Here is a 16,785-nt window from a genome sequence, read left to right on the forward strand (position 1 = left end):
TTCTTAATGTACATGTTTGAGAAGGAAATGAAACTTATGATAAGCTAGTTCGATATTTCCTGAACAAGTAAAGCGTTGATGGAGTTTTTCCGATCTCCAGCAGTGAGGGAGAAAACACAATTTCTTATTAATACAAATGATATATTTATTGTTATTGTTTGGTGTGGTGTGGTCGGTCGGGCTGACGTGGTGATGGTGGTAGGGTAGGTGGGTGGAAGTTGGGGTGAGGGGTCTGGAGAGTCCATTGGCGGTTTACTGGACGCTATGATGGTCATCTTAGGTGGTACTCCGTCAAGCCTTGGTCAAGCTCACAGCAGTCTACTTCCAATCCCACGCAATCTACCAACGAGAGACGGCCCAATCCTGGCTTGATCCGAGGGTCCGAGTCGCCTAATTCTTTGGCTAGGACTCCTGGGGTATTAGAAAGTGAAAGTGATGCATGACGGATGGCGGTAGAGGAAGATCGTGGATTGGAAACGAAAGTGATAAAAGTAGGAAGTCTGGTAGGAAACCTCGTTAGGAAGTTTAAGGAGAAAGTTCAGAAAGAAAGGTGACATTTAACGTGTGAGAGAAATAGGGAGAGAGAAAATGAGAGAGAAAGAGAGAGAGAGAGAGACAGGGTGAGAGAGCGGAGGAGGGGGGGGGGGGGGGGGGGGAGTTGGATGAAAGATAGAAAAAGTATGAAATAGCGAGGCGATTTCGAATAATGATTATAGAAAAGGTGACATTGTGAAAGAGAAAGAAGAAAAAGAGATCGATCAGGTAGAGATGAAGAGAGGTGGAAGAAGAGTTGAAAGTGTGTGTGTGAGAGAGGGAAAGAGAAGGGGGAGGGAGGGGTCGTAATTACGGGGAGGGGGTAGTTCTGCATTTATAATTTCAACATTGACATCATCATGATGATGATGACACACGCCACATTCAAGGGTTTTCTAGTGCCCTCTGCCATCTTGGGCGCCATTTTGATGAACAAGAAGGACCCTCGTCTTCACAAACCCTCATGTTTACGTCCCTCAAGGCGATGTGCCTTCTTCTGCACTTGTCATAACTACACAAGTGCTTCTGTGCTTGTATGTGCGAAGGTTATGGAACCTAGTCTTGCTAAGCAGATTTGGCGATATGAATTGGACAAGAGAGGGAATGACCTGCGAATGTTATTGCCGAGGATGGGGAGATGTAATTAAACATTAGTCTCCTATAAAAGTACATTTATATAATAGAAAGCAGATTTTTTAAGCAGTTAACAATGCGAATCACTTAAGCGTCAAGGTTCAAATATTAATCCATTTGATTTTACTTGATAAACATCTATGGATTTGTTTCATTCGGTCGGGAGGAATCAAAACGTCGATCTCACTTCGTATTAAAATGATTCCCTGAATCTATAACGACTATGGATCCATGATTTTTCGGCGGATCCCACTTGACAATCCTTATTGTTTTGACCATCAACTACAGTTTAGAAATGAACGATCGTTCGCCTCGACACCGTCATGTCATGATGCAGGTTTAATAATAATCGTGCTTTTCTATCCGACCTTTTGACATGATTGGCTAATGTTGGCTGACTTGACCCGTCCGGATCAAGTGTAGGAAAGATTTAAAGCCAAGGGATAATTCGAACGATTGAACTGGCTGACGTTTGGCATTGGTAAAGGAATTATTAATGCTCTTCGACTAGGTGCATATAGAATTAGGATAAAATCATCATAAGACTAAATGAATTTCGGTTGGGAAAGAAAGAGAGCGCGGGGGGGGGGGGGGGGGGGGGGAGGGGGGGGGCGGGGATTGCAAATCAAGATGAACATTGATTTTCCGAAACCAATCGGTATTTACCACTCTGATACCTAATTTTGCATCACAGCCCATTCCACACAAAGTTGATTTATGCTAGTATTAGTGATACATGGTGGACGCTCGCAGGGTTTAACATTTACATGAAATATTGTGACAGAAATTATGAATAAAGTACCAAAAAACATAGTCCCACCTTCATAATCGTCAGGATCATTTTCGGTTCCAAGAAGCATCTCTTCATCGTAGATATTTGTTTATCCACCCGTATACTTTAAATCGCAAAGCACAATAGTTACAATTAAACTAATTTTTTATGTCCTTTGGTGCAGAAACCAAGGTCACAGATTGGGCTACGTATAATCACACAAAAGACAGAAAAGGCAACAACCAAAAAACGACAGTTATTTCAAGTGCAAACTTGATTTGCTGGTATTTTGGAAGAGGAACACCTGATCGAAAATAGTTCTGATTTGTGTAACGTGCAGTACATTCTTTACGCATTATGTAAGCGAGTAACTGAGAAAAAGGCCGAATAATGTCATGAAAATTGCTGACAATGAGTAGACCATATACGTGTATTATACTATTGCCAGCAGTTTAGTGGGTAGTGTGGTGTCTTTTCTAGCAATTATTGAGCGTTGACGAAAGAAACAAAATATCGTGTAAATAATTTTGGGGTAAGGAATATTCTTGAATTGTTTTCTAGGTTACTGAACTCCCAAACAATGTAAACATTCACAATTCAGAATGTGGCTGCGAGGCATTGTTCTTCACAAATAGCGTTTACTGAACTGACATTTAAAAATGATCGCTGCGTGCTGCCTCTGCCCCCAACAAACCGGACAAGTTCTACAACCTGCCAGTTTTATTGTTGACAATCCTGCCTGACTATTGAATTATACCTCTTGTAGAGACAAAACACACAAATAATAATAATAAAAATGGCAATCGTTTCTACATCTCGACATGACTTCACACGTACTTCCACATTCCAAACCCACACTCTGGATATATGCGAATGAATACAAAAACATTGAATCTTCCAAATATTGTTTAGTTGCCATGGATTTCTATGAGAGATACCGGAAACTGGTCGAATTGTCTCTTTTTTGACAGAGCAAATTTGCCAGGCATGGTGTATCGTCATATCAGGGGGGATTCACTCGTCTCTATTATTTGACTTCAATTCTGGTCGCCTTTATTGAAAAAATTGACTGGATCACAACACATCAAAGGGAGAAAAAGGTGTCAGATGTGATTGACGTGTAGAGTACACGCAGCGATTGGGACAAAAACGAACTGCCACTTCAATATTTGTAGTTTGTATTTTTGTGCATTGATGAAAAAAGAGCACGCTGTGCTGCTTTCAAATTGTGTCGGAAAAATATTATTCCAAGCAAAACATGGAGATGAGTTGTGATTGTGTGTTCGAGATGAATGAGATATTTATGGTATAGGTCTACTTTTTTTTTTCGGGCTTTCGTTCTTTTTACATAATGTCTGTAACAGAATCTGGGGCTTTTGAGAAATAAAATTAATCAGTACCGGAAAATCTCTCTTTTTGGCTTTTCTCGTTTTGGTCTGGTACATGTATGTACTTGGTCTAACATTTATTATGGGAGGCTTCATCGCAGGACCAAATACGCTGTAGACCTAACCCAACTGGTTATTAGACCAGGGTCCTAATCCTGATAAGACTACATTAAACCTGAACTAAACGGTAATTATAAAACATCATGTGGGTGTAGATAAAACGATATTAGACTCGTCAGATTGCTGACAGATTAGATACTTATGAACCAAAAAAGGCTGGACGAACTTTTCACTAACGACTTGACTTTAGACCAAAATGCAAGAAAAAACTGGAAGTTAGTCACGGCCTTGCTATTTTCTCTCTGTTGACGTTCTCGAATGTGCAAAAAAATGCAAACTGTTCTGAGGCGGTATAATAGAACAGACTAATCGAATGATTCGACCATTGTCAAGTATAGAAAAACATTCGTCATAATTGAGCGATGCAGACGCGATTGTAAACTGCGGTTGTAATGTGCTTCGAAAAAAAATTGTCGAGCAGTAGTCTTTGTAGTGGCAAAAGGAAAAGGTAATCGAACTTATTTTGATTGTAACATGCAAGCCCATATGTGGGGAACTTCTCTTTTTGTAGTTCTTTTGAAAAGAGATTGTCAAAAGTTGAATACCTGATTCGCCTGAAACCTGGAGATAGAAAAAGTGACCTTGGGGTTTTAGGAAATATTTTCTTTTCTTGGTTCACCTAATTCATGTGATATAATGAAGTTGTTTGGAGCGCTTTTGCATTGAATAGTTTATGTTATTCTAGATTAGTTTGAGGGCACTGTGGTGTGTTGTTTAGGGCTCTTGACTCTCATAGAGGAGATCCTAGGTTCAATACTTGATCGGCGCTTACATCCGTGTACAAGGCGTTTTACCCACGTTGGTCCCTCTCGACTCAGGTGCATGCTATTTTCAAATTGAGATAGGAATCTTTAACAAGGTTTATGTTTATTAAAGCTGATGAAATACGGTATTACTCACGTTACTAGAGAATGGCAGATAAAACTGAAAGTTTGGTTTTTGTTGGTATGTTATTAATTTTTTATTTGTTTATTTGGAGCATGTAAGAACGAATATCTATAGCTAGGCATACAGGTAACAGCTAAAGTATTCATATTCTTTCCAAGTTTTGTAATTTTTGAAGTATGTGAAACATTGATTTGTCACGATTTATATTTCTTTCTTGAGAAGGTGACATTTGAAAGCATACATCCAAAAGTTTTCAACAAACGCCCTAATTTAGCCAGTCCACCTCACATTACTGAGTTACTAAAAAACTCACCAACAAGAAACCCATGTCATATTTACAAGGGATATGAATTATTCAGTTGTTAACTACTTAACTGTACCTGTTTTCATTTCCTTTTCTAGCTGCCATAACTTTTCTTCTATTCCAACCAGATTGATGACTCGGTAAACAAGTGTCACATAATTTTTTTTTATAATCCTTTGAAGATTAACAAGCACCTGGAAATCATATTGAATCTCTTTCACCGTGTAGAGTATACGGCCTATAATACAGGCCCCGTGTATTCACTACGTGGGCGAGATATATACAATACACGTAATGGAAACGGTGGCAGATTAACCGAGTTTTGTACTTTGTGATATAAACCTAATTACTGGGGATTTGGGGATGCGCTTTTATTGTCAACCGAAGACGGATTGAGAGGTGCTTTGACGATTGTCTGCTCCGTTATTGTCATCGCTATTAAATACACAGAGCATGATCGATTTGTGTGAAACGATTTTTGAAAACAGATTACAAAATATCAAGGCTTTGCAAGTCCAAGGTCAGTTATGTGTTGCTTTTGAGACTTGCGAGAGAGAGAAAGAGATAAGGAGAGAGAGAGAGACAGAGAGACAGAGAGAGGCAGACAGACAGAGAATATATTTATATATATATATATAGAGAGAGAGAGAGAGAGAGAGAGAAACAGACAGACAGAGGAGATATGTATATACAGTTAGAGAGAGAGAGAGATAGAGAGAGAGAGAGGAGGGACGGAAAGCGACACACATGAGAGGGAGAGAGAGAGGTGGGGGGGGGGGGATTCGGAGAGAAAATCGGACTCGACGAGTTCATTCGAAATGAACAGGAGAGAACGGTTAAGAGACAGACACGAAAAGATTAAGAGTTGGAAAGAAAGGGAGAGAGAGGGAGAGAGAGGAAAGCAGGGGGGGGGGGTAGAGAGGATAACTGCAGCGTGCCATGTGGATATACAAAAAATGAGTAAAATGCTTTACACCTTTTATCTCATCGTAATAAATGACATTTTATGCCCTGGAGCGAAACGCAAAAAAAAAAAAAAAATCAAAAATTATGAAACGACTCTGCTTTTGTCATGTTTGTGGAATGCAAGTTTTAATAAACCTGTCTCTCTCGTCATTAACAATTCGACTGTATAATCTGTGTTTACTTTGACATGTCTGCTCCGCCGGAGAGTTCTTCGATCTTATCTGTTTTGCTCTTCTGTGAGTGGTGGTGGTGAGGTCCTGTCGACGTATGTAATTAATCACCGCTTATAGAAATCTTCCTTTGTTCATTAAAGATTGCGGGAGCTCTGTAATGAGCCGGTATTTTCAGGGTCATTATCTAGCATTGCCATTGGCCATGGCTCATTAACCTTGAGAGTCCAATGTCAATACAGCCATTTTCGTGTTTGTCACTAAATGAAGTTAAAAAAAGAAAAGAAAAACAATTAAAAAATCCTCTCGTGTTTTCCCGACTTTTCCAGGCTTCATATGCTTTGGAGCTGTAAGAACTTGACACAAAAGGCGCTACATTGGGCTTACGAATCGTTTTGAGATATGCCCTAGTTTTCATTCTCTGCGAGTTGAACTGAGCCAGCCCGAGGTCTAATTCGGTACCCAAGTCGGCAAAGTTGTGTGCCAATTTAGTTGCCGAGTTTGACCGCTGATCTCGTTGGGTCACGGTGCTCGTCACCCAACTCGGCACCTAACTCGTCACCCAACCCGTCACTCAACTCGTCACCCAAACGCGGCACCCAATTCGACACCTTATTCGGGACTCAACTCGGCACCCTCATTTTTACCCAGTTATGTACCTAACTCGGCTCTTAACTAGGCATAATGTGTCACAAACCGAGTGCATCTTTTGACCCCGATCTAGCTCGGTACCCGACTCGGCACCCAACTCGGCACCCAACTCGGCCCACAAGTCGTTACACAATTCGGCATCCAGCGCGACAGTTGTGTACCGAATTGGTTACCGAGTTTCACCTTCGACCCAGCTCGATACCTTACTCGGCACTCAACTCGGCAAAGTTGTATGCCGATTTTGAGGTACATAGTTTGAATCCTGATCCAGTTTGGCACCCAACTCTGCACCTATCTTGGCAAAGCGATATACAGAGTTCAGTACTTGTTTTTTGCACTCCGAAGATAGCTTGGTGCCTAACTTAGCAAAACATGAGATGGGTGAAACACAAGTAAAAGTGTTAAAAGTTAAACTTTGTAAGGAGAAGCCATGTACATGTATAATCAAGTTATGATAACACAGCTCGGGAAGATGTTGAATAGAACTCTCCAGATTCATTGCAATGGTTCTAAATAATTAGGACGGGTTCACACAGGAGTTGTACAGTTGCCCCTAGGTAGTAGGCATGGCAATGCCTCATTCTTCAGTAAACTAGACGAGCTAGATAATAACGTAGATGTCACGTACCGTTTTAATTAACATGATCGTGTGTGCAGCTATCACATAATTACATGGCATCACTGTGTATCAGAGCCAGTGTAATCAAGTGATGTAATTTTATGGAGATATGTTTTCTTTCTTCGCGATAGAAATTTATGTTTTATTCGTCTAGCCATGCAATACAGTACGGCGAATTCTTTATTGTTTCGTATTTCGATTAAACCCTTATAGTTTTCTTAATTGCGTGCTTCTATTAAATTCAGAGTCAGGTAATGAACATAAGTGCTTTTCGGAACCTTTTCTTTGCAATAGAATTCCTGTTTTTCTTCGTCTTTTCATCTGTCCATGCCGTACGGCAACCTTTTGGTTGTTCGATGAAACCCTTGTAATATTCCTAATATGTGTGCTGCTATCACAGTATTGCTCAGTTTTCTTTCTCCGTGTATAGTAGAGTAAGCTTAAACAAGTGATGTAACATAACATACATGTAAGTCTTTCTTAGCAACAAAACCCTGTTATCAATCGAGGTACAGTTTTCCTTATTCATGTTTTGATTCTGCACACAGCGACTTATTTACTTTGAACCCTTCGTTTTCCTGTTAGTGTTTGCTCTGTCACATTTATTACTTCATCAATGCGTAGCTGTAGGAAACGTATACTCAAGTAATGTAAGTGTATGTAGAGAAATCCCCTTTTCAATGCCAAAATACCCTTGTCTACCTGGTCAATGGCGGTATAGTTCTTATTTATAACTCTAGTATTTTCATATCAAACGCCTCTTTCATATCTTCGTTATTTCTACGAGAGCCATGTACCCTTGAGTCGTCATTCACTCGTCTGCCTGTTGTCTGAAGCCAAGGTACGCGATCGAGCTATGATCTGGAAAGCTAAAAATACCTGATGGGTTATGAAGAGGGCAATTGAGACGAAATACCTGTAGATAGGAAGTGGCAGGTCCTCTGATTAAGTCGCGATAACTATTTCTTTCCATTTCTTTTCTCCGATGTTCTCGGATCGTGCAGTTGTCGTGATGCGCACCTCTTTCGGCCTTCCCCTTTTTAATATATCTTTCCGAATTTATCAGGTAAAATGTTGTCTAAGGATTGGTGGGTAAAAGGGGATAGGGCGTGGCACTACAGTGCCAGAAGGAAAAGTGGGGGAGAGGGCAAGGCGAGATATGAGGGGGGGGGGGGGTAGGTGCTTGGGTTAAGAATCAGAACGAAATACACTAAAAGAAGTAAGTTAAAAATAATATTTCAAGAAGAAAGATTGTAGCGAGATGAAGAGATTGGATGAAAGGAAGAGAACGAGGAATAGACGGAGACAGAGAGAGAGAGAGAGAGAGGGGGGGGGTGTGAAATGCAGGAGTGTGAAAATGGAAGACAGTAGATGGAGGCGGACTGAACGCACAAATTATGTAGTTTTATTTTGTAGTTTTGTATATCTTTAAATTGTTTGATTCCAGTCAATACTTTCTTTGAACCCATGAACTGGTGAGCTTGAACCGCAACCACAGTTATAATGTGTTGCAGTATATATATTGTGGCTTTGTGGCTACTGTGGTAACTTATAGTCTGCACGCACAGACTTTAATGGGAAACTTAAGCCTTAGATTGAGACTAGCTCTGTCTGTGGCTGCATCAAATAGCTTAAGTACAGAGCCGATGCAGTATGCCGTCAGCATAGTCTTACGTTCCAGCCACTGTTACATACAGCGACTGAAAAGGCGTGCCTGCACACCGGGTAATTCGGACTATGACATAATGCACTTTTATTAGCTGGTTCTTTACTAGCATTAATCATGACTTCGAATAATATTAAATCCATTTTTATTGATATTCCCCTTTTTTATTCTGTGCAGGTTGCACGAAGGTTTACACGAAGAGCTCACATTTAAAGGCCCATCAACGCATCCATACAGGGGAGAAACCATACAGGTGAGTGTGAGGTTGGAAGATATGGAGATGGTGCACATTCACACAAAAGGCTCAGCCTCCCTCCTCCCCCTCCCTCCTCCCCCTCCCTCCTCCCCCTCCCTCCATCCTCTAACTCCAACTATTCCAGACTTTACCTAACACATTTTCGTCGAAGGCGTTCCGGGGCTCCCTTTGCCTCAGTGAATAGCTTATTCCCAATGAAGTACCAACATATTTTCATGATCCTTGTATCGTCAGCAGGCCATGCTGTCTGTATCTCAATGAAAATGCGTCCACTGAGGCAGATATGTGCCATTCATTGTATTATTGAATAATGATTATATTTCCATAGTGTATCTTCGTGGATGTTCACCATTTTCGTTTAAGCAATATAGCTACTTTTATCACAGAAGTTGTTTTTCACTGTCGGTCACGGGTACCGCAGTCAATGAATATACACAAAGTAGAACGGCCAAATAATGTGTACAGTCGCGCTTTGTGAGGACATACATTAGAGTAATGTTTCGGGACGTCGGCCAAGCGTACAAACATGAACGCCAGCAGTAGACAAAAATATGATAACATTAATGCCAGACAATCTAAATCAAAATCATTTTTTAAAGATTAAATCCGTTGTTCTCGTTCTTGTTGCTTTTGCATTTAAGTTGATGCCACTAAAGCAAGTATATTCGCCTAGGTTGATGGCGGCCTTAATATCTCATTTATCATGCTTATGTGCGACTATGCCATCAACTGAAAATCACGATCGTGCTCATTCGTCCCTCATCTGACCCCCCCCCCCCCCCCCCCACCAAAAAAAAAAAAAAAAAAATTACAAACATCTTTTGATTTTGAATGAAGTTTACAAAAACGAAATATGAATATTTAGTAATTTCATAGGAATATATAGGTCCCTACTAAAGTAACGGATTTGTGTTACGTCAGAACTAATTAACCAATCACGAATAACGATATGGGATCCATTGATTGCGTATTTTTTATTAAGGGATTATAAAGATTTTATACGATGAAACAAAAATTATGTTATAGTTGGGATTGCACGCCAAAATAAAATGGTTCACATCAATATAGATGATAAATTCGTTAGCATTAATTAGTAAAATGCATTTTTACCGAATGTATTACAACAAAAAAGATTTGTAATTAAGATAACGCGAAGAGCGTGTGTAATGGCTTTATCTCTAATGTCTCCATGGCAACGCACTGACGATACTAATTGTAAAAAAAATACCTTCATTTGTTCATGGCCATCCACCGAGGCAGTCAAAACAAGGAATTATATTTGGATCGGGAAAAACAATGGGGCATACTTCAAGTTCAATGAAGGTATATCTAGGTCACCTTAAGTCATGCAAATCCAGGGATTTTTGTTTAAAGAGAACGCTCTACAAAAATTGACTTCCTGTTTTGAAAGAAAGAAAATGAAGGGGAAAAATGATTTTGAAAGTCAGTAGACGGTAGTAATTGATAATTCATGGTGTGCACATTCGTTCACAGTCACGCTCAGAGAAAGCTCAACTGTTTTTGTACTGGTATAAGCCGTGTGAAATCGTTTTAAAAAATCATGATTCTTTGACGATTAGTGTACCCCTGTGTAGATACACTCGTGCGGGCGTGAGACATTCCTCAATAGTACATTTCTTCTATCTACTAAGTATCACTCGAAATATAATGATTATATATATATGATTGACACACTTCCTTGACCTGGAATATATATATTATATATAATATGAGAAACATATATATATACTTATATCTGTATAAACCTGTATGCGCATATGGAGGTGTTGTAGCCGTGTGGATATGTCACCGGACCGTGGATCACAAGGTCCGCGGTTCGATTCCCGCCGCGGCATTAATGTCCTTTGGCAAGATATTCATCTACATTTGCCACACTCGACCCAGGTGAGGTAAATGGGTACCCGGTAGGATTATTCCTTAAAATGCACTGTGCGCTGATTACGGCTGCCGGAGCTAAAGCTAGGGTAATAATTTCCAAGCTCTTTGGAAGCGCATAGAGACGTTATATAATGTGATATGCGCTATACAAGAACCGAATATTATTATACCAAAATGAACATGCATACAGTTATGGTCTGAAGCCATTGGCTCTTTTTTTTCGTAGAAGTTATTACGCAATAAATCGGGTTATTACTCATTCAAAACAAAAAGTAGTCTATTGTCATGAGAGCGGCAGGCACCTTTTATTGAGACCGATAAAAACAACATACTGTAAGCCACCGGCATGGGAAATATTTGCTTGGCACATTAATCAACGGTTGAACGATTGTGGACATTCGCCCCCACCTAGTCAATGGGTTACAAAAAAAGTTCTGTTATTCTGTTCATGACTTCCACATTGAAAAATTCATAACTCCTATGGATGTCGGTTTCTCTTGTGTCTGCATTTTTGCTTCATTAAATGCAGTCGTGTACATTTGAAATGATAATCAGACTAGAACTAATACCCTGAATGTTCTTTAACAAATGTCAACGATATCTATCAGATGTTATTGGTAGAAATGTATGCAAGCTGCCTAAGCTGCGTAATGGTTAATAAACAAGAACATACGTGATACATCTAATAAGAATAATACTAGTGGGTTCTTGTATAGCGCTCATGTCTGTCAGATTTGACACTCCTGGTGCTCCTTGATAATATTATTTCCCAGAATTTAGCGCCAGTTCTCCCTACCATTAGACTACATAGTCTTCATAGTTGCATGTTTGCATTTGTTTTTAAATAATTTTTAGGTTAATTGATTTTTCAGGTCATTTTCGTAAGTTTTTCTGGTCCAAACAAATTATTCCACTCAAGATGCTCTTAAATGGAACTAACAAATCCAGCGCAACTTTATTTTCAACCAATCGGTATTAAATGAGTATTTTAACCTTGCATTCATTTATATATTTGAGTTGCTTTAAAATCTAACTGTTATGCAAGGTGACCCATCAGGGGATGACGTACGACTCAGAAAGACTTTAAGCCAGTCTCTTTTTTTTTAAATCGTTACCATAACAATACTCAAAACAAATACTAGTACATCCAGAACTGACTCCTGAATCAGTTTGCTCCTTTTGTTCTATATTCCGTGGAGAGCCGAACTTGTTTAATTATCTATGTACTTTATCACCTAATCATTGTGTTATAATCAATGCAAACTTATGCATTGCCCTTGAAAGAACTTAGGGGTGTATTCAATTCATGTGAAGAATGGAAAATAAATAGAGGAGAAAATATGTGGGCAAGTTGGCATGGTTGGCTAGGCTGAATTCAGGACATTGTCGTATGTGCTTTTTGATCGAGGTTGTTTAAACAAAAATAGAACAGATTTTGATGGCTCCATGTTATGCCGAGGTAAATCCTCGTTTTCTAAACGGTATCATTTGTCGTTTAAACCTACAATGAAAGGCTCATTTAAAAGCTAAATCGTAGCATTACAGATGTTAAACGACAGAGGTTTAGCTGGAGCCCGATGAATAGAGGTAAACGGGGTGAGCCATGGGATAGGGATTATATGGACGCGCGGCTTACGAGTTGTAGAAGTAAATTTGGTTCGGATATCTAGAGCATATCTCCATGATTCCAAATCGAATCTTTTCACTCCCTCCTGATTCATATCTAGCCCATGATCATTCTTTGTTAGCTATTTTGAAGAGAGACCATAGTTTACAGGAGTAGTGCAGAGTATTTTAATTATAAATATCATTGAAGTTGTTCATTCTTGCACTTGCAAGTAGGTTGAATTCTTTAAAAACAAATTTATTTTGTCAAAACGCATGTTGAAACTTGAAAGTGATAAATGTGGAAATGAAATGAAATGAAATGTTAGACAATGAGCTCACTCCCCGTTTTGTTTTTCTTTTCTTTCCTTTTCTTTTTTTCTGCAGGTGTACGTGGAACTCGTGCCAGTGGCGTTTTGCCCGGTCCGACGAGCTCACGAGACATTTCCGCAAGCACACGGGGGCAAAGCCATTCAAGTGCAAGGTCTGTGAGCGCTGCTTCTCACGGTCAGACCACCTGTCACTGCACATGAAGCGACACCAGGACAAGATGAATCACCAGCGAAATGACGCGTCACAAACGGCGGCAACGCAGCATCTCTAACGGCGACGCCTGACGCGTCTGACGTCATGCTGGTTGAACTCTAATAATGCCGTCGACGACGTTACAGGAACGTTTTTTTTAACAACAATGGACACTATGTTGTTAGTCCGTCTACATTTGTGGATAGAGACGATGCAACGACGACAACGTTCGTGACGTCGTCATGCTTTTTCTCGCGTGTGAAATGAAATCGCAATCGGCAGAGACGATGACCGCATGGTATACAAGTGTAAGAGGGAGAGACACAGCGAGAGGGAAGGAGAGACGGTGAGAGGGAGAACGTTAACAAATAAAGAACAATGACGCGAAAGGAACGTTGCAAACAACGCCGACGTCGGAGTTAAGTTTGAGACAATAGTGAACGTTTGGGAAGTTTTCGCGTTGTTTGGTCTGCCCATAGAAGATGACATAATGGCAACGAGACACGAACCACGAAGCCAACTTTGTTTAGGTGACAAAAATATTACCATGCTAGGCAGATGACAATGACATCATAAAATAAGTATGTAGCAAAGTGGAGAAAAAATAAAGAACAACTATGAACCTTGACCAAATCTGTCTTAGATTGGCAACGTGTAGAAGTAGATAGTAAATGTATATTATGTATTTTCTTTATTATATTTGACATATCCTGTCTATATCGGAAACGGCAGATCAAGAAATAGTCATTGTTAATTTGTCTATCCATCTACGTATTTCTTTATTTATATATTGTGAGCCTCTCAATCCTCTCTCTTCTCTTCTATTCTCTCTCTGTCTCTCTCTTTTTTCCCCCTCTCTCTCCCCCTCTCTCCCCCTCTCTCTCCATCTATCTCTCCCCTCCCTCTCTTCCCCTCCCTCTCTCTCCCTCACCCCACACCCTCTCCCTCCCCTCTCTCTCCCTCCCTCCCTCTCTCTCCATATCTCTCTCTATCTTGCCCCCTCTCTCTCTCCCTCTCCTAATCTTCTGCTTCTCTTTCTCTCTCGCCACTTCTTGAAGGCTGTGTGCTGAAAATACGAACTATAGGTGTCTTCTTTTATTTTTGCATCTCACCAATATAGCGAATAAATCCAGTTCGTCTAGTTATCGCATAAGATTTTCACGTGGCTATACTCGACTGCAATATTGAATCCAAAACATGTATATGCATTGAATTTATTCCGTATCTCGAAAAGACGGTTACCGACCGTACTACATATTTCCTCTCATGAAATATCATATCTCAAATGAACCCCCTGTAATAATTTACAATTTTATAAAGAAAAAAAAATCATCTTTTGATTCGGAAAGTGACGTATAATTCCAGTCGACATCATTCAGTTACTTCCTCCCCCATTACTGAGCTGTGTAAAGCTGATAGAGTAAAAACTTCAGCAGTTATTGCGCCGGGGGTAAACACCTCCGAGGAAATTGCTCGAGGCAAGACCGGGGTGCTCGCGGACAGGTGTGTGTATGTGTGTGTCGGTAGAGTCTGGAAGGGGGCACGCTATTACCCCTCTCTCTCTCTACCGATCCTACCTATACCTCACCTGTTGGTGTTCTTTAAGTCCAAGGGGGAGTATTGCATTACCGAATGCTGGAATCGTTTAAAGTCGAAGTGCTGATTTGGTTAGGTTCGGCGTTCGTGGCATCCTTTCTCCGCGGGTTCACAACATGATGCTAATGATCATGCTTAAAAATGTGTTTTTATTTTATTTTAATCCTCCTTGGGTTTTTTTTTTAAAGAGAAGGGGTTGTGCGTGCACTGAGAAATATCAAGAAAATGCTTTATAGACCCATCTGTTGAAATTATTTTATAGAATTTGAAACAGTTATTTGTTGTGTTCTTTTATAATCTCATCGAATAGAATATAAAGATGTGAATGCAATTTTTTTTCCTCAAAGCTTTTAGAATCGTCTTTCCAAGAATAAAAAAACAAAATTTTAGTGTTTTGGTCTTTTCATGTTATTCTGTTGTAGACGGTCTGAAAACTATACGTTTGTGCTTTAAAAATGCGTAAAATGAAACAAGTACATGTTAATGTTTCAATGAGTGACAACGTTCAACATTTTCTTTATACAAACTTGTAGATATTCTTGAAAATCTTTTTGTAAATTAATATCTTTGTATTTATTACTTTTCATATTTCATCCCTCGCCGTGCCTTCTTAAAAGAATAATAGATTTATATTATAGAAATATATATATTTCACTTGGAAATATATGAAGATATTTTACAGACAAACAAACTTTTCATATTGAACTTCTGATGCAATGAAACAACGCAGTGGAATGTGTTTCCATACATATCACTATTAGCCCCATTATATTCGTTATCAATGTATAAAACCAACAAATATTGACGTCACAGATTGACCTATGGAATTTGCTCAAAAACGGTTTAATTGCTTGTGTACCAGCAGTTGTCTTAGCACCGTGAAAACATACCCAACAAAATGTCAATATCGAAAGAAAAAGAGAGCAAAACTTGAAAATTATGTTGGTATCTCGAGTTTTTATGCTGAAGGTCACACGAGCGCAGAAAAGGTCATCTCTATGAGGTATTAGAGGATAAGGGGTATTCTTTGACTTGAGTCTCTAGGGAAAACGCCTACTCGGTTTGATCCAACAAACTGATGACAATAATTTATTTCATTTTTTTCTTTTTCTGATATTGAGGAGCAAGCCTGGCTTGAATCTATTTTCGCTGTCAACATGAGTAGGTCATATTCAATTACTCTTTTTTTTTTTAAAGAGAAAACTTTATTACAGATGTGTGTATGCTAGTTGAAAGACAAGTGTGTTCACTGTTGACAACGTACAAATATGTGCTGTATCTATAAGTGTACATCGCTTTTATACTTCTCTTTCTCTTTCTTTTCAATGAAATTATATTCTTGTTGATTTACATGTGTACAATTCTGACAAAGATCTTTCTTCTGCTTTCGTAGTATGATTTTCATAGAATGATTGACAATATCGGGTACGTGTTTGTTCATAGGGGATGTGTTATCCGGATTTTGCAGTGGGATTTAATATGGAAGGCGACTCGTGCCATAATTTCTAGAAGTGATCTTGTTGCGACATGGGACGTCTTCCACTAGGTCCGCATTTTGCTTCTCCGTGTGGATATAAACACATCTACTCGATAACAAAAGAACTTACAGACGATGTGATTTAAACTGTATACAATACAAAGTGAAACATTAGATTCACCTTTTTGGAGGATTTCTCGCAACTTATGAAATTGTGTCTTACAGGTCGGAATTTAGGTGATAAAGTACTGAAAGTATGAACGAACTATCACTCGGCTTAGTTGTGTTTTATACTCCGTGTAATGATGTCTAACATTATGTGAACTTCTTTCAAATCGACTTCAAAATTATCTTTCCATGCAGCTTACATCACGAATTATATTATGTACAGATTACAAAATTAGAATATTCTTTGATATTTGTGTCATACTTTGATTTTGTATAATTATGACTAATGGCTTTGATAAGTCAGGGTAAATTATGTTGATTTTTATTCCGCTGTGCAAATAGTCATAGAACGTGCGAGATATGTTGCTCATTGAATTTTCTACTTCTCGATAAACCAAGATTTATTTGACCATGATTTTTGTTTAACACACAAGAATAACCAAAGAAATGAAATAATAATATTGTGCCTTAACTCATTTTTTAACAGCATTCGCAGACGCCTTCACAATATGTATTCCATTTTTTTTTTTGAAAGTACGAACAAACTT

General features: G+C 39.2%; 1 protein-coding gene across 1 annotated transcript in view; it reads left to right on the top strand.

Moving 5' to 3' along the window:
• LOC115922113 (Krueppel-like factor 3) overlaps positions 1–13,820 on the top strand; it is a 35,679-nt gene extending 21,859 nt beyond the window's left edge. The window contains exons 3-4 of the mRNA XM_030980193.1: positions 8,889–8,964; positions 12,859–13,820. Coding sequence (XP_030836053.1) covers positions 8,889–8,964; positions 12,859–13,075 — 293 coding nt within the window. The 3' untranslated portion in view covers positions 13,076–13,820. The remainder of the gene's footprint in view (positions 1–8,888; positions 8,965–12,858) is intronic.
• The last annotated feature ends 2,965 nt before the right edge of the window (positions 13,821–16,785 follow it).

Source organism: Strongylocentrotus purpuratus, unplaced genomic scaffold (genome assembly GCF_000002235.5).
Source record: "Strongylocentrotus purpuratus isolate Spur 01 unplaced genomic scaffold, Spur_5.0 spur5_scaffold_11, whole genome shotgun sequence".
In the NCBI taxonomy this organism is placed as follows: Eukaryota; Metazoa; Echinodermata; class Echinoidea; order Camarodonta; family Strongylocentrotidae; genus Strongylocentrotus; species Strongylocentrotus purpuratus.